Source organism: Rhinichthys klamathensis, unplaced genomic scaffold, assembly GCF_029890125.1.
Source record: "Rhinichthys klamathensis goyatoka isolate OS25496 unplaced genomic scaffold, OSU_Roscu_1.1 h1tg000064l_1, whole genome shotgun sequence".
Lineage (NCBI taxonomy): Eukaryota > Metazoa > Chordata > Actinopteri > Cypriniformes > Leuciscidae > Rhinichthys > Rhinichthys klamathensis.
In genome coordinates this window covers 1882254-1904945 of record NW_026606607.1, presented here as the reverse complement: position 1 = coordinate 1904945, position 22692 = coordinate 1882254, and the positions used below count along the sequence as shown (strand labels likewise).

Genomic DNA, 22692 nt, shown 5'->3' with positions numbered 1-22692 from the left:
GTGCTGGATGATCACAGGGCTCAGTATCCAGTCACCACAGAACTCACACACCTTTGGTGAACATCGCCACAGATGATGCAACAGAGAAGCTGGCTTCCAGAAGCGAAAACCTCATTCATTTACCAGAAAAACAGATTTTTTAAAAATCGCGTATACATTTTTCATGACAGTCCTGTCATCGGCTCTGAGGATGTGTGTTTTCAACTTCATTGTAGAAAAAAAAGTTGAATTGCAGAATTTCCAGTGAAGAACTACAATACCCAATATCTTGAATAGAAATCCACCAATTACAGAAGTCGCTGAGCCACAAACTCCCTAAAGCACTGTGAGTGATTTGATTGACTGACTGACGATTTGCAAGTATATTGATTTTTTTATATACTTCTATCATTTTTTTTTTATGACATCATTCACAGTGCTTTATCGGATGACAACCTTGTCTTTTCATTCAATTTTTTTCTTTTTCTCTCAGAGCTGGTTGGTTTGGTTAATTTAAAACAGAACAAGAAGCATATTTGTAACTCTTTACAATATGGTCTCATGTGTTAACATTAGCAAATGCATTAGCTAGAGCTGCTTCATTAATCGTTAAAAGATCGCGATCTCGATTCAAACACCCATGCAATCCCATTCCTAAACGACAACGATTCGCCATTGTCTATTAAACCTTAGAAAGAGTCAGAGAAAGCAGATGTCGTCAAGCATGAAACTGTCTTTTCAGCCGCACAATATCATTATTTCTGTGTTACAAATATTCATATTATCACAGAACTGGGCAACATTTTTATAGTTCGGACATAAATAGTGATGTCTAAGAAAGTGATCAAAATACAGTAAATCCCATTAAGAAGGTAACATGGTGCTTCAAATAACGACTGTATCGATTACATCGTTACACCAGTAGGTGGCGACAAGTGACTGTTAAAAATGTATTGGTCATTGAATCATTCATTCAGGAGATAAGGAAAAAAACAAACGCTGATTCATCCAGTTATGAAAAAGTATTTAAAAGGGAGTCATTGAATTTTTATTTTTTATAATTCATTCAGATTAATTAAACACTTTAAATAGACTGCAGCAATTAACATTTTGTCAGAACCTCTACTTTAGTAAATTACATGTTATTTTGTTTCGTTGTCTGTTCAGAATTGTAGAAGAATCGATATCTCGGTTTGAAACAAAAGAATTGTGATTCTTAATTTATTCAGAATAGCTCTAGCATTAGCTGATGCTAGCTAACAATGGGCAATATATCTTTAAAGATTTTATTAATCTTGGTTAAATCCAATTGTTTATTATTATTTGTCCATGTTAGTTCAAAGTGCATTGACAAATGTTAACAAATATAACTTTGGATTTTAAAAATGTTTAGTAAATGTTGAAATTAACATTAACTAAGGTGAATAAATGCTGTAGAAGTAGGCCTATTGTTCATTGTTAGTTCATGTTAATCTAATATGTTAACTATTCTTTGCAAATGAAACCTTTAAAATATGTTTAAATGGAAAAATATAGTAGATCTTCTAGAGCTAATTACAAAATAATTATTCTGGACATTAATTATTCGTAACAATGCTCATTTTGCAGAAATAGTTTTTGGAGATTAAAACATTTTGGGAATTTTCACCTTGCCCTCATCTGGGTAGGGTGGTCGCGTACGGTCTAGTTGCAAAAGTCGAAATATTTCAACACACCCGAAGCTGAAATTGTATTCTGTACATGTATACCTCAGCCTGTGAAAATGTGGCTTTAACCCCTGGTGTGAACTTTATATCCCAAAAGTAAATCTGCACAATGACTCTTACCTGAAGAGTGTAATTTGCTCTCTCGCTGATTAGCCTGGAGATGAATTTGGCTGTGTGTTGAAAATGAACTTTTTCTAAAAGGTAAATGAAATGCGTGTCAGTTGACAGTATTCTATCCTTTACAAAGACATAGAAGAAGTGTAAAAGAAAATGCACCATCTGCTGTTGGGTGAATGATTAAAAACTTTTTATCGATGAACTGGGACGCTCTGTATGCAAGGTTGGCCATCTGTGGAAACATTAAGGAGCACACTATAAGTGTTGTCAGTAATGGTGAATACAAAATCCAGCTTATAATTCAAGGAAATGTACCTCGTATGCTCTCCGATCTGGCTTGGGAGGGCCGAGATATCTCTCTGAGAAAGCTGAAGCTGAAAGCAGGAAATAAGAACAGTATCAGTCAGCAGTGACATTTGTCACTGGCAGAGTTCATTTCCGAGCGTTTCCTTTGATAAAAATCACTGCACAGCCATTTCACAATACACGCTGATGCGCCTGGTGAGTTATGAGCCGATTCCTGTGCTGTTGCCGCTGTGAGATGTGAGGTATTGTTTATGATGAACACACACATGCTCCATTTTTCATCCCCCTGTTCCTCTAGAGTTCTTTGAGAGCTTCAGTCCTCCTACAGGCCCTGCTCTCAGAATACTGATGGGGTCCACTGACACGCGCAGACAGCGAGCTAAAGGAATGGATGATGAATTGGACACTCCTCCTTAGGAGACGTTCCAACAGGGTGCATTTATGCGCATGCACTTTTTTTTTTATTGTTGGTGATATCTTACATCACATCTCAATGTTTTTTTCAGCATCTTGGATCATTTTCAAGATATTGCATCAAGAGGTGAAAATAGTGCATCTGTTTCCACAGTGCATCAATGTCAGTTTTACAACAACAGACCAATCAGAAGAAGCTACGGCTGGGACAAGCGTTTTAATGATATTCCCCATTCCTGATATCACACGTACATCTATTTTGGATGACTAAGGGCCAGATGAGAGCGCAATCCCCAAAAAAGCGCCGATGGGAGTGGAAAGTTCTGCACGTGATCTCCTGATGACCAACGCAATCTAGTCAGACATAATAGTCAGAAAACACTTTTTTAATGGAATAGTTTATTAAACCTCTGGATAAAATCCATCAGGCTTTTAAAAGCATCATGCTTTTTTGGGGTGGTAAATAATGCACAAATACCAGTAAATGTACCATAGTACCCTAGTAAATCAACTTGCATGATTCATTTAAATACTCTCCTTCCATACATTTTGCGTCTGAAAGGGAAACTCCTCTAAATGCATATAAAATGTATAAAATCAGGCAAATTATATTTGAACAAACCCCTCAGTAAAAGCCTTCAGAATATAGATAGGAATAAAACTGTTATGTTAATGTTAGTGCTACTGAAGTGGAGATTTATGACTCAGTGCTTGAGAAAAAACTCATTTTGACAAAACAGCCTTTTAAGATATGTACTGTAATTGAAATCTACAGACGCAAATAGATAAAGTGCTATAAAAGATACACTTCACAGTGTATTTTAGATGTTTTATTTCCACTAGTCTGAAAAAATACTTGAAAAGCCCCAAATTTACAGATGCATGAAAAAACAATGTCTCGCCTTAAACAACCAACAGTAATATTCTGTTATGCAAAATACTAAGCTTTATGTGGCCATATTTCACAGTTTTGAATTGTTTCTTGTCTCGCCACATTCTGTTCAGAATTACATAAATCTGAATGTGACAAGACAAGAAACATTGTGCCATTTTGTGTTTTCAACATATTATGCACATTTTTACTTTAATTCATATACCTATGGAAGCTTGTTTCCGCCACAGAATGAAAAATAAAAAAGGTAATTGCGACTTTTTATCTCGCAATTCTGAGAAATAAAGTCAGAATTGCGAGATATAAAGTCAGAATTGCGTGATATAAAGTCGCAATTGCGTGTTATAAAGTCAGAATTGCGTGAAATAAAGTCGCAATTGCAGGTTATAAAGTTAGAATTGCGTGATATAAAGACAGAATTGCGTGAAATAAAGTCGCAATTGCGTGTTATAAAGTCAGAATTGCGAGATATAAAGTCAGAATTGCGTGATATAAAATCGCAATTGCAGGTTATAAAGTAAGAATTGCGTGATATAAAGTCGCAATTGCGTGTTGTAAAGTCAAAATTGCGTGAAATAAAGTCGCAATTGTGTGTTATAAAGTCAGAATTGCGTGATATAAAGTCGAAATTGCGTGTTGTAAAGTCAGAATTGTGAGATATAAACTATTCTGAGGGGAAAAAAGTTGGTCTTTTCCCCCCTTAGAATTGGCCTGATAACTCGCAATTGCGAGTTTATATCTCACAATTCTGAGAAAAGATGTCAGAATTTAGAGATATAACTCGCAATTATGTGTTATAAAGTCAGAATTGCAAGATGTAAACTCGCAATTGTGAGATAAAACAAATCGCAATTCTGTCTTTTTTTCTCGCAATTGCGACTTTATTTCTCAGAATTGCGACTTTGTATCTCGCAATTGCGTGTTTATTTCTCACAATTCTGACTTCATATCTCGCAATTGTGAGATAAAAAGTCGCAATAATTTTTTTTTTTTTTTTATTCAGTGGCGGAAACAAGCTTCCATATACCTATTTTACTATGAAAATATTATTTACAAATAGTTAAAATTGATTAAAAAATCATGTTCTTTTACTAGCCTTCGTTCTTTTTGCTCATTCGCTTAAATCCATTAAAATATTTAAATTATTTAATTTAGTAAATAAAAAGACCATTACCAATAAATAAATAAATCCACAATGTTCAAGTTATGGCCTATCTAGTTTAATGCTAGAGTCAACAACTACCCTATGTTATATATAACTGGGTATTTTCTGAGAACTCTGACTTGTACCATGTGACCGCTATCCCACCTGACCGCTGCAGATTCATTTAGGCGTTGATAGTGTTGCCGGTCCAAGGATGTGAACAGCTCCAAGTAGAATGTCACGTGTTGTCATCAGGAAATTACGGTAATTACAACATGGCGGAGAACGTAGCATTTAGCTCTAGCTTTAATTAAACACACCTAAACCAGCTAATCGAGGTCTTCAGCATCACTCGAAACTTCTAGACAGGTGCATTGAAGCTAAACTCTGCAGGAAAGTGGTCTTTCAGGAACATTATTGGACACCCGTCTTAAGACACACACACACACGTTGGTCACCTATCATAATGAGGACATTCCATTGGCATAATGGTTTTTATATAGTACAAACTGTATATTCTATCCCTCTACACTAACCCCACCACTAAACCTACCAATCACAGAAAATTTTCTACATTTTTACATTTTATTTTTTAATAAAACATTGTTTAGTATGCTTTTTAAGCCATTTTGATTACAAGGATTCATAAATGTCCTCATAAACCATGTTTACACAGTAATACCAGTATTTATACCATGTAACCATGTCATTATACAAATGTGTGTCCTCATGAGTCATATAAACAAGCACACACACACACACACACACAACCCCTACCATATAGCGCAAAGTCTGTGATGGGCGAGAGCACTGCAGCACACTTGAGCATGGAGTCCTCAGAGCTGAGCAGAAGGCTGGTGATGTAACCTCCATACACCTGAAACACAAGACACTCAACTCAAGAGCTCTGAGATCGCACTCTCATTACTAGTTAGAAGTTTCTGATACTGTCTGACTGTGCTCATTAAAGTAAGGCAGAAATCCAGCCTTTGAACATGCATTAATTAATCCTGCGAAAAAATTCAATCTTTCGAGGAAAGAAATAGGCATGGGAAAAAACGAAGATGTAGCCAGAAATGTAGATGGTCTCATTTAAGTTCTTCTTACTGCATGAAACCAATTTGTTCTGCTCTTCTTCAGGACTGAAGTTAGTGAGAGGAAGAGTTTATGTGACATGCTGAAAGAAAGACTGTAGACTCTCTCGTCATCACAACTGCTGTTGGATGAGTCACACTTTTAAGTGAACCCTCAATGGTCGCAGACCATGTAGCTCTGTTCCAAAACCTAGTGAGCTGCCTATGTAGATATTTTAAGTTGTCAATCAGGGCAGCAAAATGCTATCCAATCGTGAAAAGACCAGGTGTAAATGCCCTCTGAAACGCTTTAAATCCAATCACTTAAACCACTTCAGGAGGTGGCTTGAGACACATTCCAAATGAAACTGGACAAGTGTACAGTAAATGCATCTAGTTGTTGAAGCCACATATGTCAATTTTACTCCTCCCAAAATTATCAAAAATAATCATGTGAGAGCATGTTATACTGGCTCCCAGTAGCCAGATATGACAGCGCTACTGCAAAACACATTGCCACAGATATGACCCACCAGATCTGTGGCATTTATGTGGCCAAGTGTAAATGAAACAGTTTTAACAAATCAGACAGCTATCTGATCAGTAAAAGCATGTTGTGACAAGTGTAAATAGGCCCTTTCAGTTAGAATGCTGCCTTAAGAGACAGCGAAGCAGTTGCTTTGGAACAGATCTTCAATGTACTTTCTGTATGCATGTGCGTGTGAGAGAGGCTGGACAGATAATAACAGTAAAATACAGTATGTATTTACCTGCCCAAAAGCTCCAATTCTAGTCTTGTCAATGTATGGCTCCTGCATCATAACACTGCCAGACACAAAAGACAAAATGTTAAACGCTCTGCCACTGTAGGAGCTTCTCACATACTGAATACTCAGTGTCAATCATATCACTGAGTTTTTAAGTCAGGCCATGGTATACGTGTATATGACTGAAGATCTGGCGCGTGGTTAAGGAGATGCAGTGCATTCGTGCAGCTGTGTGTTGGCACTGATGGATGTTCACTGTGTGTAGGGCGCAGATGGCTGCTCAACTACCTGAGGACATCCAGCTGGTCTTTCTCCTCGAACATTCCCAGCCTGCGCTGCACCTTATGGAGCAAGTTAGTCCCCTGGAAGCCACTTCCACGACCATCAAAGCGCACCGCAACCACCCCAAAACTGCTGACCAGCACTGACGCCCAGTCAACGTGGAACTGCTCTGAGACCGACTGACTGCCTGGAGTCCCATCTCTGAGAGAGAGAGAAAAAAGACAAACCATTTAGGTTTTCTTAAGAAAAGAAGCATTTAATTTGTGCTTGATCAAACTGTCTGTTTCAATTTAGTAAGCTGCCTATCTAGGAAACATATGTATGGCAATGATAGCTATGTTCTGGAATGTTCCAAGTGAACAAATGAAAACTGGAAAAAAAACAATTTTTGCTACTTACTTTCATGAGTTATTTACTTGTTTTGATTATAATTTTAACGGTTTATTTTATATTATTATATACAATTTTATTTTATATTATAAAATATCATCCTGACAAATGTGCAATTACAACTATATTTAAATACATAACATACAAGTTTCAGTAGAAATGACTGTAAAGTATATTTTACGTTAGTTTGCCATAAAGAGTTTACCATAAATGCTTGTCAGTACATTCGACATGTAACAGTATATCGTGTCACAATATATCGCAATACAAAAATGCAACAATATGTATCGTGGATAGTGACAATGTGTATTGTGTATAGTTCACCCAAAATAAAAAATACTGTGTGAGATAGTGTCAATACTTCATTAAACTACTATACATAATGTTGAATATAATGTATAATTAATAATGCAATGGGGGAATATTTGTGGGTCCTGGTAATGCCAAATGTCTTATGTTACCAGTAAATAGTGGCCTACATTATTTTAAATATATGTGGTCAGTGACAGAGTGCAAAATCAGAATTTTCAGCTTCAGAATCATGCATATTTTTGATTATTATATGGTGTCACCGTTGTCCTGTGCATTGGGTCACCAGCACCAAGTCCAAGCCTATTCATTTACAGCCACAATGTAAAACCAAATTTAGCATTTGAATCAACAGAACATTTTTCGTTAACCTTTTACCATATGTTTTGGAGTATCGCAATAATATCGTATCATGAGTTCAGTATCGCGACATGTATCGAATCGTGACATGAGGGTATCGTTCCACCCCTATGGCATACACTTTAATCAATTATAGATAGATGTAATTATGAAATTACATAAAAGATGTACTTAAGTGTGTTAAAAAAGCACTATCAAGCGTAGCGTCAGTTCTGGCAGGTCACGTTAGTCAAGCTTGCATCAGCTGATCCATGTCTACCTATAGGGATACGACGCCTATCACTTTATACATATATAAGCTCCTTCAGTATTATCAGCAGCTATCGCGTTTCTCAGGAGCGAATTACCCTCCTCCATCCCCAGCTCCTCCTCTCATCAGTCAGGATTTGGCATTCAGATTCCCCTTGGATCAGAATAAATTCTCAAATTATGTTGTACTTTAAAATCTTGAATTAATGATATCTGCAATACATTCATGTTGGTTCTGTTGGTTGCTGCTCTCTCTGCTCTTATCAATGTTAGGCTGCATGGATGCGCAGGGAGTTCTCGCCCAGAACATAACCATACCGCCAATCCAATCGTATTTGACGATAATGGTCCTGACAGAACTAAAGTTTAGCTAATAATTACATTTAATATATATTTAAAGTATAACACATTTTCATTCGATTGCATTGAATATGCAATTAAGTGTCAGAAAACATTACATTCACTTCTATAATAATCAGTTTTTCACAAAGGCAGCTCACTGGGTTTTGAGACACAGTCACTATATTGACTATAGTCCTAACACACCATCTACAGTCCCTGCACTGGCGTCTCTGTAGAGAGCACAGGTGATTGTGTACCGCGGTATGCATGATGTGTGCGGCGGGTGGGTTAATTGAAGGCGGGCTTCAGGTGAACTCATTTGTGGTGTAATTACAGTGGCTGAAAGTGTACGGCTGAAAAGACAAGATTAATAGCACAGACAAGTCCATTTCAAAGTTGCACTCTTCCTCTTGATGAGACCTGAAGCGCAGTGCAGGAGAGGAACTGCTGTTTGTGTGTTAACAGGATGACCTGCAGCACACGCTTTAAAGGCCTCATATCATGGGAAACAGGATTTGCTCTGTGATATAATAGACCGTACTGTACTACAGGCAAATTATAAAGTTCAGGATTTAAAGCTTCTTCCCCGAACCATTTATTTAAACGTAATTGCTAAAAAAATGAAAGAGAGTAGAAATTGTCTTAATAATGAGCACTTTAACATTTGACTGCCCCATTTACATATTAATGACACCTATTTGGTATTCAGCACCTTGGCATGACGTTGTTATTCCTTTGATGCTAGTGGTTGAGCATTATTGATTGTATTGGCTTATTACAGTTTTTCTCGATTGCTTAAACACTATAACCAGGCTTTTGAACTAAAATTTCAAAACCATAATGCCATTTATCAAAAAGCACACCCATTTCACTGAACTATGAACACTATTCCCCTGTTTTGACACATTAGTCAGATTTGTTGAACTGTCACAGCAAAACTCTACACACAAATCCCTTCATTTCTCATTGCCTACACCACGTGGTCATTTAGAAAGCACTAGCATTCAAAATTGTTCACTCAAGTCAGCTCAGTTTCAGCTCAGTTAGCACACAATTACCCAGGTGAAAACACTAAGAGTCAAAATTGAACACACATCAGTCAGATCCTTCAATAGATAGATAAAAGGTTATACAATCTTTTATAAAAGATAAAAATCAGTTTACTGAGTTTTGGAACAATGGATCCACAGAGAAATTAAGCAATAGGTCGAGGAGGGGGAGGAAGAGGAGGAGGAGGAAGAGGAATAGGAGGAGGAAGAGGATGAGGAAGAGGTGGAGGAAGAGGAGGAGGAGGAGGAGGAAGAGGAATAGGAGGAGGAAGAGGAGGAGGAGGAGGAAGAGGAATAGGAGGAGGACGAAGAGGAATAGGTGGAGGAAGAGGAGGAAGAGGAGGAGGAAGAGGAAGAGGAGGAGGAGGAAGAGGAAGAGGAGGAGGAGGAAGAGGAATAGGAGGAGGAAGAGGATGAGGAAGAGGTGGAGGAAGAGGAGGAGGAGGAGGAGGAAGAGGAATAGGAGGAGGAAGAGGAGGAGGAGGAGGAGGAGGAATAGGAGGAGGACGAAGAGGAATAGGTGGAGGAAGAGGAGGAAGAGGAGGAGGAAGAGGAGGAGGAGGAAGAGGAGGAGGAGGAGGAGGAGGAAGAGGAATAGGTGGAGGAAGAGGAGGAGGAGGAGGAGGAAGGGCAAGGGCAAGAAGACAAGCAGTCTCGGATGAAATTGAAGCCACTTTAGTTGGCCATGTCCTTGTCCATGGTATGACTATGAGCGAGGCTGGGCAACGAGTACAGCCAAATTTGAGTCGCTTCACCGTCGCCTCCATCGTCAGAACCTTCAGGAAGGTGTGGTGGCAAACAGATTTCTATCACTGAATAAGAAAAAACATTTCCAATTGTCTTTGATGAGGTTTATGTTCTTGCAAGAAAAGGCCAGCAGTCGTACAGTCACACAGAGTGGCTGCAGAGTGTGACAGTGAAGGGAGGGCATCCTTTCTCCTTTATAGTCTTGACTCACAGAGTGTTATCTTTCTAGGCCAATGATGGTATTTCAACCAAATGTGGAACATTCTTAGACTTGTTCATCATATTGTATCCTTGAGTGGAGGCATGTACCAACACTCTTTACCATTCCAATACAATTCCATATTTGAATAAGGTTTGTGTGTGCTCTTTTACTGTCATATGATGCTCACACACATCTTGAGTAGAAGCGAGTAAAAAAAAAAGCTGGATGGACCACAAGCAACATGACTTACCAGTTTTGGAAATGTTGTTTTGAATTTATAGCACCAGTGTGTAAGACTATGTTGTAGTGTGTGTATTTTTGAGGGCTTGTGTGTCCTGTCTGAGGGCAAAGTTTGGTTTTTCAGCAAGAGTGAATGGTTTTGAGTGTAGAGCTTCATTTTGACCTGAAAATAGGATGTTTGGGGAATTGGGTGAGACGTTATGGATTTGTGTTTACTGTTTTGAGAATACGAGGCATAGTTTCAAGAAATGTGTTTAAGCAATCGAGAAAAACTGTAAGATGCAGATAAATACAATTTTATAAAATATTTCATAAAATCAGTAAAATACATAACATAACTTACGTTCTAATGCTGTTTTGGTTTCGTTTTCATTCTTTTCCTTGTTCTGAGTTCTGTTTGTTAGTAAGTTTCCGTGGTTATTCATAAGTTCCTCACCTGTTCTTAGTTCTGTTGATTACTCTTAGTTTCCTCTGTTCGTTGTTCGTTCTCGTTTGGGTTTATGCGGTAGTGTTTTTCTGTGATAGTTAGTATTGTTAAATAAAGTGTTTTTGTTCGATTTTTCTCATCATTGTGCACTTTATACAGCCACCCGTTTCAATGACATAATTTAAAATATTTTGTATAATTTTTGTTTTCCACTATTTTTTTAATAATTTTTTTTTAATAATTATTATTATTAAATCTTTATTTATCAATTTATTCATATTTATTCAAACATTTACAAGGCTGTTGGAAGAATTTGGAGCTGACATTTGGTGGACTCATCATTTCTCTTAACCAACCCTCCAAACGGGCATTATTGAAAATAGGCAAATATTGGCTTTTATATTGGTCACTATTTTTTAGCCAATCGTAAAAGAGGTCATTTACATACAGATATGTGAAGAAACAGTGGAAACCGGGTAAATGAATAACTAAATGAGGTTTTAGGTGCAAGAAACCTTGACTAACATTATAAGTGGGACTCAGGGGAAAAAAATAACATGCAAGAGAAGGGTGGATAATGACTTTTTTTAATGAGGGATTCAACTATGATGGAAGTTCGGGAGAGTTCAGAGAAACTGTTGGGACACTGACACATTTTACATATCAAATTGGTTTGTTGTTGAGTGTGTTGTTATGTAGAAAGACATAGGGCCTATAAAGAAAAGAAAAGAAAATATTTCATGAAATTGCCATTTACTCACATGAGGAGCAGAAGTGGGTAGTGTGAGGTTTCTATGAAGCCTGCAGGTTTCAGGATCTGCATGCTGAGTCCTGTGTATGACAATGAGAGACATCAATCTGCATCTATATTATATTAATATCCCTCTTAAATCATTTTGGAGCAGTTAAACACCAGCAGTTTTGGTTGACATACTGTAATCCTCTATGTTTATCTCTGTGTATTCCACTCTCGGCATCTGCAGCGAGTTCACCGTTCTATTCAAGCTCAGATTCAATTCGATGTCACGCACCTCTGCAGGGAGAAAAAAAACAATAATTTTATGATTAAAAAACAGCCCCCCCCCCTCCCCAAACCTTCTAAACCGGTATGGTTTTCTTTATTTAGCTAAATATTCATGCTTCTTCCACTCCACAATCTTGCCCTCTATCATAAATCCTAAAACGTATTCACACTTTGCACCAACAACCAACATTTTGCATCGCTCATATGACCCATGTCTATATATGAGAGCAAATTAGATATAAAAGGTATGGCAGAGGGAACGATTTTCTGTAAATAATGACTTTGAATTTTGGTCTGTTACTCTTAAGGAATATTCCAGGCTCCAGTATTATGTTGATTATCTCAAATACATTTAGACTTCTCTCCTTTTCTTAAAAAAATCTAAAATGATGCATGCATGGAGGCAGTTACAATTTAAGTAAATGGGGCTAATTTGAAAACAATTTGGTAAATACTCACTGTTAAAATAGAATTGCAACAGACTCTAATCAATGCAAGTGTTATCCTGATTTTAGTGTAAAACATTTTCTGTGCACAGTTATAGCTAATTACAACACTGTTGCCAAGACACCTAAAATCCTAAAATGTAAAAATGACAAATAATAGCTCAAATAATAAAAACTTTTAACACATACTAACCTTTACATTTCTTTACATTTACAAATCCACCAAAAAATTGTGTCATTTACTTCCATTGTAAGAGGCTCTGTAACCTCCATTTTTGTAAAGGAAAGGAGAGACAAGTTAAATTCTTCAAAATTATGCCACAATTGTTTTCCATTTAATTTAACTTGTATTGAAAATGTAATATTTCTTTAAAGTTAAAATATGACTGTATACTATACCCAACTGAAGTCGTATGGACAACTTTTATGGTGTTTTGTTTTAATATACGTCTTAAGAAAAAGCAGCGTGAACATTCTGCTAAACATCTCTTTACAGATACAGTACTTGTGTCGAATGCATTATATAATTATTGCATTATTGAATAAATGTAATTTTAGGGAGAACTATTCCTTTAAGAGCTTTTAAACAAATCAAGGAAAAATCTATTGTTTATCTCAAACTAAGTATCTGCAAGCACAAAACCTCCTCAAACATGCCCGAAACGAGCAGCTAATTGCTCCGGGACATAAAGGAGAAACAGTTGCAGGATTAACAGTTGTAGATGTTCAGAGGTTGTGAGAGGCCGTGAGCAGCTGGCTTTCCTGATAGAGAGGGACTAAAACGAGCAGATATCATGTGTGCTGCTGTAAACACAGAGACCTTCCATTCTGCGCAGCAGCGATAGAGCCTTGGAAGTGCACGGAACAATTAAGAGCACATTGTGGTGGAGGGTTTCATTCTAAGACAGGCTTATCAGCGCCTGCTCAGACTCAAGCCCAGCAAAGCACACTTGCTCCCATTGCACCAGTGCTATTGACATAGCTGCACATTTGGAAACAAAAAACAGCAATGATTTGTGCGAAAAACATGGAGAAGGATCCGTATGAGTTCTGTGTAAGTCATCTGACTTTGACCTTGGTGTCACATATCATTTACTGAAAGAATCCAGCAGTGAAGGGGATGGAGGGGAAAAAAATCAAAATGACAGGGCAAGAACTTTAGATGAACTTGCAAACAAACAGTGTTCATAAACATTCTACACACACACACACACACACAGATGTGAGCTCTGTGAAATGACTTCTGTGATGGACCGTCACACTGAATCACGCGCTCGTTGTGATATCGGTGGGCTTACAGGATATAATATACATAACACAATTACCAGCCTCTTACACAGAGAGGTCACAGTTTATAGAAGGAATGGCGTGTCTGGCAATAATCCAATCATCCGTGAGTGCTCTCTGTGTGCCAGCGCAGGCGTGTGTATGGAGACTCAATCACATCGTGGCATATGGTAAGCCTGGGAGGAGCTCTGCTCGTCAATTGACATGCTGTGGGAATATAATGCAATGAGATGAGTGTGTGTTTGTGAGAGAGAGAGAGTCTGGCTGTGCAGAGGTTGGTAATGAGAGCATTTTCCTGAACTTCTCACTCTTCTTTTGTGCGCTTAAAGGTGAAGTACGTGAGATTTAAAAAAAAAAAATGTTAAAGTACATTCTCTTAACCCATTTTATTGTTCATGGACTACTATTAGGATGACATTTATTGATTTATCTTCCCCAAAAATGTAAACACTGAGCCCCCAGGCACCATCAAAACATTGAAAGCGGTCTGCTTAGATTTGTCAAGAGTCTACCACAAAGGGATTTCAGCCATGACAACTCTCGGAGTGAATACATTTCAACCAGTATTTATAGAATAGGGCATGAAATATACACTCACCTAAAGGATTATTAGGAGCACCATACTAATACTGTGTTTGACCCCCTTTCGCCTTCAGAACTGCCTTAATTCTACGTGGCATTGATTCAACAAGGTGCTGAAAGGATTCTTTAGAAATGTTGGCCCATATTGATAGGATAGCATCTTGCAGTTGATGGAGATTTGTGGGATGCACATCCAGGGCACGAAGCTCCCGTTCCACCACATCCCAAAGATGCTCTATTGGGTTGAGATCTGGTGACTGTGGGGGCCATTTTAGTACAGTGAACTCATTGTCATGTTCAAGAAACCAATTTGAAATGATTCGAGCTTTGTGACATGGTGCATTATCCTGCTGGAAGTAGCCATCAGAGGATGGGTACATGGTGGCCATAAAGGGATGGACATGGTCAGAAACAATGCTCAGGTAGGCCGTGGCATTTAAACGATGCCCAATTGGCACTAAGAGGCCTAAAGTGTGCCAAGAAAACATCCCCCACACCATTACACCACCACCACCAGCCTGCACAGTGGTAACAAGGCATGATGGATCCATGTTCTCATTCTGTTTATGCCAAATTCTGACTCTACCATCTGAATGTCTCATCAGAATGACTCTACCATCTGAATGTCTCAACCCTAACCCTAACCCATCCGCCTCAAGGTTGTGCGTGTTGTGGCTTCACAAATGCTTTGCTGCATACCTCGGTTGTAACGAGTGGTTATTTCAGTCAAAGTTGCTCTTCTATCAGCTTGAATCAGTCGGCCCATTCTCCTCTGACCTCTAGCATCAACAAGGCATTTTCGCCCACAGGACTGCCGCATACTGGATGTTTTTCCTTTTTCACACCATTCTTTGTAAACCCTGAAATTGAACAGGTGTTCCTAATAATCCTTTAGGTGAGTGTATATAGGCTTGATGTTGGCAGCAGAAGCTTTCATATCGCACAGCGTGCCGATCACAGGCGAAGGTACGATATGTATGGCTACGTGGATTTAGAAGTACTTCTGATTGGCTGGTGCTGCGGCGTTGAAAGAACTAATCGGCGTCCGTTAGATTTTCATTCCTGAACTATGTGTTTATTCCATCTAACAGAGACCACTGCTCCACTGCCTAAAATGCCTCGATCGAAGTCCAGATATTACTTGTGATATTACAATGTGAAATGTTAGCATAATGAAGACATACACAAAGAAAGAAGGTGAGGCTTTAGTAAGTTGTAGTGTTGTCGCCATGTTGTGGAGCTCCAATGTTGGTTTAGAGTCCGATCGATCGGCTTGATCATCCGCACTTTCAGAATCTGATTCAAGCTTGAACTGATATGGTAAAGCCGAGAACATTATTAACTGTTTGTGTTTACAATTGCTTCAGAAGCATAGAAAGCTGAAACTCATGGTTATGGTAAGCAGCGTTACATTTCAGACTCACTGGCCAATCACAATGCACTGGGTCAGCCGACAAATCAGAGCGCTCTGGGCTTTTGGAGGAGGAGCTTTGTAGAAACTGGAACTCAATCAGGGGTGCATTTCCCACACAACGACGTAACTCACTATTTAACTACCATGGTACGATGCATCATTGAATAAATCAACTAGCTAGTCACGACTATTTCCCGAAACCGTACTGTCGTAACTTTGATGTTCAAACACGTTGGTTAATGATGTCACAAAGGTGGTGGAGTAATAACTTATTTTAATTAATCTGTTTGAGATCGAATTAATACTAGATTTTTTGTTATAGACTACATTTAAACATTTTCAGATATTGTATTTTATAAATGATTTGTTGTTTGTACTTTATTTATTTATTAATAATAATTAACAATAAACATGTAAGCTCAAAGGTCTGACCTTATGGGTTTACCATATTTTATGCTAAATTAAATCTATATAAACTTTAATTTTGCGCAAACTATGCATGATACATACTGTCACGTTTTTGTACTGTGATATATTGTGACACAATATATTGTTACACCCCTAAAACTAACTGTTTTACTAACTGAAATATGACACCATTACTGTATAAAATGGACAGTGGTGGAGTATATTTATTTTGTTACTCTACTTAAGTACATTTTTCAAGTATCTGTACGTTATCTGAGTATTTTTATTTTGGGAAACTTCTACTTTTACTTCACTACATTCCAAAGCATAATCTCATACTTTTTCCTCCACAACATTTCATAAAAACATGTCTTTCCACGTTATTTTGAACTGAAGAAATCGCCATTCGCTCCGAGACGCAATAGCGCTCTTCATAAAATGTTAACATATTTTTCCCTATGTGATGTCTGTTTTTATATTGTATGTTTATATTCGTCAACATATATACAAACATTTAGTTTTTCCTAATTTCCTACAGGTGAACACGGAATATTCTGGCAGTTTTGCAGGACTGCAGCCACTATTCGTTCTGTTTGACCTTCTCACCGAAAATGAAAAGTGGGAAACTTTCTCTGAGCAGTTTCCTATGATTTGCTGCCCTTTATCACTTTCGGCTGCTATCGGACTGCACCACATAAATAGGACAAATGGTCCACTCATAAAAAGAGTTTCTTTACCTGAAGCCAAAATGTGGGAGGGATGATAATGGCACAGATGAGAGCCACAAAATAAAATGTTAACTGCATGTATTATACATCCACTGAAATGCACTACAGTGCTATTGTACTTTCTTTCTATTAACAGCCTAATAAATTAGAGTGTAGATTTACATAGCTTATATATCTATAGCGTATATAAAAAGCTTTAAAAAAATTTTTTATTCCTGTGGTAACAAAGCTGAATTTTTAGTATCATTGCTCCAGTCTTCAGTGTCACATGATCCTTCAAAAATCATTCTAATATGCTGATTTGGTGCTCAGGAAACATTTATTATGATTATCAATGTTGAAAACAATTGTGCTGCTTAATATTTTTGTTGAAACCATGATAATTTTTTTTTTCAATATCTTTTTAAATGAATAAATTAATGCATCCTTGCTGAATAAAAGTATTAACAACTTTTGAATGGTAGTCTAGGTCTATAATGCCTCTTATTACTAATTCATCCAGACACTGACACTGATACCTGTAGAAATGAATGGATCTCAATAGCACTTGCTCAGATGGCTCGTCATGACCCCAAGAAGAATGCAATTTGAAATCTACCATCTTCGCTTATGTACGTTCAACTTTGAAACTATTTCTCTCAACCATAGTTGCTCTCAGCAGCCCGGTGGTCTCAGGGTCACCCATACATTACGGTACAGAGAGAGCATGCATTTTAAAATCAGAAGCTTCAATACATTTTGTTTTTAATGTATGATGTTGCTGTTTGAGCATGAAAAAGGTCTGCGAAGTTACAAACTCCACTCCAAAGGGGGTTATTCTCTATATCAGTGCGCCCTGAAACGCCTCGATTGTAGTCTTGAGTTTTTCTCCGGAAACAAACTCGTCACAATATTCCTCATTTAAATAATAATAAAAAAAGGTGGCGAGACCTGCGTTAATAGTGTGTTGAAACTCGTGGTTATGGTAAGTGGCATGACATTTCCAAAACAAGCTTTAAGCTTTAACTAATCACAACACACTGGTCCAGCCGACCAATCAGATCAACTTGTGCTTTTCAGAAGGAGGGGCTTCATAGAGACAGGAACTAAACAGAGCGTTACAGACTGACTGGGGCTGCGTTTAACTTTTAGAAATGCACTCATAAACTTCCCTAAGCACTTGTGGAAATGTCATTTTGAAGTGCATTAAACTTCATCAAGTGGGCAGGGGAAGTTTATTTTGGACAGACCCTCGGCCCTTTGGTTTTGACTGAGGGAGCGAATCTACTCAACACTTCAGGAAGATCCATAGGCCACAATGCAACATGATTGTGACGTCACAGCAGATCGTGCCTAATTTACCCCACCCTACACAATGTAGTATATGATATTGGAGTTGTTTTGACATTTAACCACATAATACTTGTAGCTACCTGACTGTTTTTTACAGTTATGTTTATTGTATTGTTATCATTTTCGTGTGTGTAATTTAAAAAAAATATTTTCTCCAACAGCCCAAGCACACATACAGCCCTGTAGAATGGTGGGTAAAACAAATTAATAATTAAAAAAGAAAATAATAAATCTGCCCCATTGCAGATTCCAAGTGATCAAGGGCTTAGGTTGTTCCATTTAAACACATTGCAAGGGTTCCGCCAGCAGTGGACACTCATGCAACATAAACAATGAAGTACATCCGAGTGAATGAGATGGAGGGAAGTTAGCGAGGGAAGGGCGTAAAAAAATGGATGCAGACTGGGAGAAGAGATGCTGCAATAATGTAAAATATGTGTATAATAATGTGTTTTTTGAACCTTCAAGCATGAAAATCTATTCTAGTAGTTCCCAAAACAAAATCAAGACTTTGAAAAAGGGCATAATAGGTCCCATATTTAAAAACAATGTGTTGACGACATTCAATCAAGTCAAATGACAGGAGCATGACCCTACAGATAAGATCACACACACATCAGATCACACACACACACACACACACACACACACACACACACACACACACACACACACACACACACACACACACACACACACACACACACACACACACACACACTGCTGGATACTCACTCTGTCTGTCGTAGGTGCTGTAAACTGCCACATACGGAACTCCAGGACCTGACACCACACAAACACAATCAATAAATAATGATACAAGACAATCATTGCTTTTTATCATTCTAACAAATGCTTTTTCCAAGTTTGCTTGAGATTTTTTTTTTTTTTTTTTTTAAATCAGTAATTCTCCAGTAGGGTGCTGTAGCCATTGTGTTGTCTAGTGTTATTTATTTTTATGTATTTTTGTTGTATGTTGTTTTGTTTTTTTGACATTTTATTTTGGTTTTTAAAAACACAAATTCTCTATATTTTTTGTTTGTTTTTGTTGTTATTGCTTATTAGGTTTAGTTATTTCAGTATTTTAACTAAAACTCTATGGATATGAGAAATGTTGCCTTGACAACTAGCTAAATAAAAAAAGTTTAAGTTTTTATCTATTTTATTTTATTTCATATACTTACAAAGTTTTTCAATGGCTTTAGTTAATGGCGATAATAACCCTGGTTGTGTCTCACAGAATAATTCTTTCATATCTGAATACAGTAGGCATATACTTGTATCACAACTGTTGACTTTGATGACCAATTTGAAATTATTATCAGTGGGGTTTATTTGAACAAACCCTAACCTATAAAGTATTAAACTTCAGCACGTAACGCATTCAGCATTTGTGCAGTTTTACTGGAAAAAAGCAAAAGAAGGTGTAATTTAATTAATATGCATTTTTATATTGGTCTAATCGAAATCGTTTTGTTCAGTTTGGCTACAAGCTAATTACATTCCACATAGAAAATACTTGACACCAGATTTAAAATTTGAAAAATACATACTAACTTTTATGCTTTACTACTACATAACAGAAAAGATGATGCATTTTCTAAATTAAATCACAATAAACTTTAAGGTCTTTTTAAAAGAGAATATTCCCATATGTATTTATAGTAAAATAATAATAATAATAACAACAAATTAAACATTATAAAATTAAAAAAAATTAGTTAATGTTTAATTTGTTGTTATTATTATTATTATTTTACTATAAATACATATGGGAATATTCTCTTTTAAAAAGAGAGGAGGTTTTTATAATAAATAAACATTTTAATATGAATGTATATTTTTATTTTTGGGAAAATATGGAAATATTGGGAAATCAAGCTTAGCATCAGTTCTGGCAGGTCACGTTAGTCAACTCGCATCAGCTGATCCACGTCTACCAATAGGGATACGACGCCTATCACTGTATACATATATAAGCTCCTTCAGTATTATCAGCAGCTATCGCGTTTCTCAGGAGCTAAATACCCTCCTCCATCCCCAGCTCCTCCTCTCGTCAGTCAGGATTTGGCATTCTGATTCCCCTTGAATCAGAATAAATTTTCGAATTATGTTGTACTTTAAAATCTTGAATTAATGATATCTGCAATACATTCATGTTATGCGATCTTATCCATGCATGGATGCGCAGGGAGTTCTCGCCCAGAACAGAACCATACCGCCAATCCAAACCGTATGCTAATTGTAAATCGTATTTGACGATAGTGGTCCTGACAGAAATATATATATATATGTTTAATTAAATAAATGTAAGGTTTGAACTAAACCATAAACTTATTTTTCTTTTTTAATTGGTCCAAAGTATAATTTTTGTCAATATACGATCTAACTTTCGATTTCTACTTTTCTACTTGCCTACAAACTAAATCTAGACATTCTACTAACAATAAGTATCTTTGCAACTACATGTCAACTAACTCTCATTAGAGTACTAGTAAACTGTTTGCTTAATATCTGCTAACTCTTTATTGTGATGCTCCTCCAACAGACATTCTACTGACTAAACTTTGCAACTACTTCAGCTTATTCTACTAACTCAAACTCTAACCTAACAGTCTACTAATACTCTATGAGAGTTAGTTGACATATAGTTGCAAAGTTACTTATAGTTAGCAGAGTGTCTAAAGCGGACCATCGAAATAAAAGTGTAACCAAAAACCTAAACAATTTTTAAAATAATAGTCAAAGGTGCATGATTAAGTATTAAGTCAGAGCTTATGCTTCAGTAGCCTGGTTAAAACCAGACCATTCTCAGTTGTAACTGAGTTAGGGTCTGGCAAAGTGTCCTAGACAAATCATTTCCAGAGGGGCGTCACCAACGGACGTCGCGGATAGACCTAAAACCAATCAGAGCGATGAAGGAGATGACGTATGCAGAGCGGCGGAGAAACTTCTCCGAGTGTTGTTCTTTACTCGGTTTTTAACAAAAAGGAAACGTTCAAATCGCTTAAAACAGACGCGATAGCTGATTGGAACGAGTGATGTTCGACGGCGGCATCCATCTTTGTAATGTAGGCTACAAAATCTGCTTCAAAATCCCAGCCCCGTCGTCATCGTGTAAAGCCCGCCCCAACGTTTCTGATTGGTGCCTCGATTTGACGGATTGGAAATGGGCTTGAATGAGCTCTTTGCCAGACTAACAACAACAGTTAATTCATTTGTTTTACAAGTGCTCTAAAGTGCTCCAAAGTTTTTTTTTTAATACTGCTGTGTAACTAAACTGAAAAAGGTGCATAAAATCTTCTCTTAACGAGCATCTGCGATGAAGCTTTTATGAGTGCCACAACAGCACTGATCATAAACACGTCATTGCTCAAGGAGTTCGCTCATGACAGTTCAATATACGACCATGGCAGCATTCAGGCCTTCCAGACTGCCTACCGAACAATTCAGCTGCTATAGAAACAAGCCTTGCAAATAATCAATGCACTTTGCAGCATGGAACCTTCACAGCTGAACAATAACACGGTGCTCTCTGACAATGAGTCCACTCTCACTGTCTCCATCCCTTTCTTTATTTCACTGAATGACGGACACTGAACACGGATGCATAAAGCTTGTCAGAAGATGTTGTAACATCAAGCCAAATCGACATTCACCGCAGTTTCAACTCACAAGTGTTTAATGAAAATGTGTCTGGGTTGTGGTGAGGTCAGAGAGGATTTTAAAGTTTATAAAAAAAAACCTTAAACCCTATTATTAACCGGTACAACACTAATTACGGTAACACTTTATTTCGATAGTCCACTTTAGACATTCTAAGACCTATAAGTAACTTTGCAACTACATGTCAACTAACTCTCATTAGAGTATTAGTAGACTGTATGCTTAATATCCGCTAACTCTTTTTTTTATTCTCCTCCAACCGACTATAAGTAACTTGGAAACTACAAGTCAATTTATTCTACAAACACGAACCCTAACACCTAACCGTAACCTAAGAGTCTACAACTGTCTACTAATAATCTGATGAGAGTTAGTTGACGTGTAGTTGCAAAGTTACTTATAGCTAGAGGAATGTTTAAAGTGGACTATCGAAATAAAGTGGAACCCTAATTACTACTATACATGACATAAATCTTCATATACTGAGATCAAAAGATAAAAGGAAGAGATGTCTACCTTTACAGTTGAGCAGAAAGTAGTCCATGCTGGGACTGAAGGAGCCACTGACATACCCACAGCTGTCAGTGAAATCACAGGACAGACAGCGGCGGTTGAAGGAGCCCACTGTGTCTGCGCTGGAACAACCACAGACACATTAACACTGTCAGCGAGAACAAGCCTGCGACAGCATCAACCAAGACTTGAATATATGTGCCATATGTACCTGTAGAGATGTCTTCTTTTAGGGTCATCCTCAGTACTGAGGAAATATCTATTCAGACAAAAAATATATAATATCAAAGCATAGTA

General features: G+C 37.4%; 1 protein-coding gene across 4 annotated transcripts in view; it reads right to left on the bottom strand.

Moving 5' to 3' along the window:
* The window catches only part of dpp6a (dipeptidyl-peptidase 6a), a 480936-nt gene that overhangs the window by 5713 nt on the left and 452531 nt on the right, over positions 1–22692 (bottom strand). For all 4 annotated transcript variants that reach the window (XM_056249831.1, XM_056249832.1, XM_056249829.1 and 1 more), the window contains 11 exons: positions 22607–22654; positions 22399–22517; positions 18952–18999; positions 11930–12028; positions 11757–11826; positions 6687–6881; positions 6402–6456; positions 5336–5435; positions 2118–2176; positions 1962–2034; positions 1806–1879 (listed from right to left, as the gene is read on the bottom strand). In XM_056249831.1, the coding sequence (XP_056105806.1) occupies positions 1806–1879; positions 1962–2034; positions 2118–2176; positions 5336–5435; positions 6402–6456; positions 6687–6881; positions 11757–11826; positions 11930–12028; positions 18952–18999; positions 22399–22517; positions 22607–22654 (940 nt within the window). The remainder of the gene's footprint in view (positions 1–1805; positions 1880–1961; positions 2035–2117; positions 2177–5335; positions 5436–6401; positions 6457–6686; positions 6882–11756; positions 11827–11929; positions 12029–18951; positions 19000–22398; positions 22518–22606; positions 22655–22692) is intronic.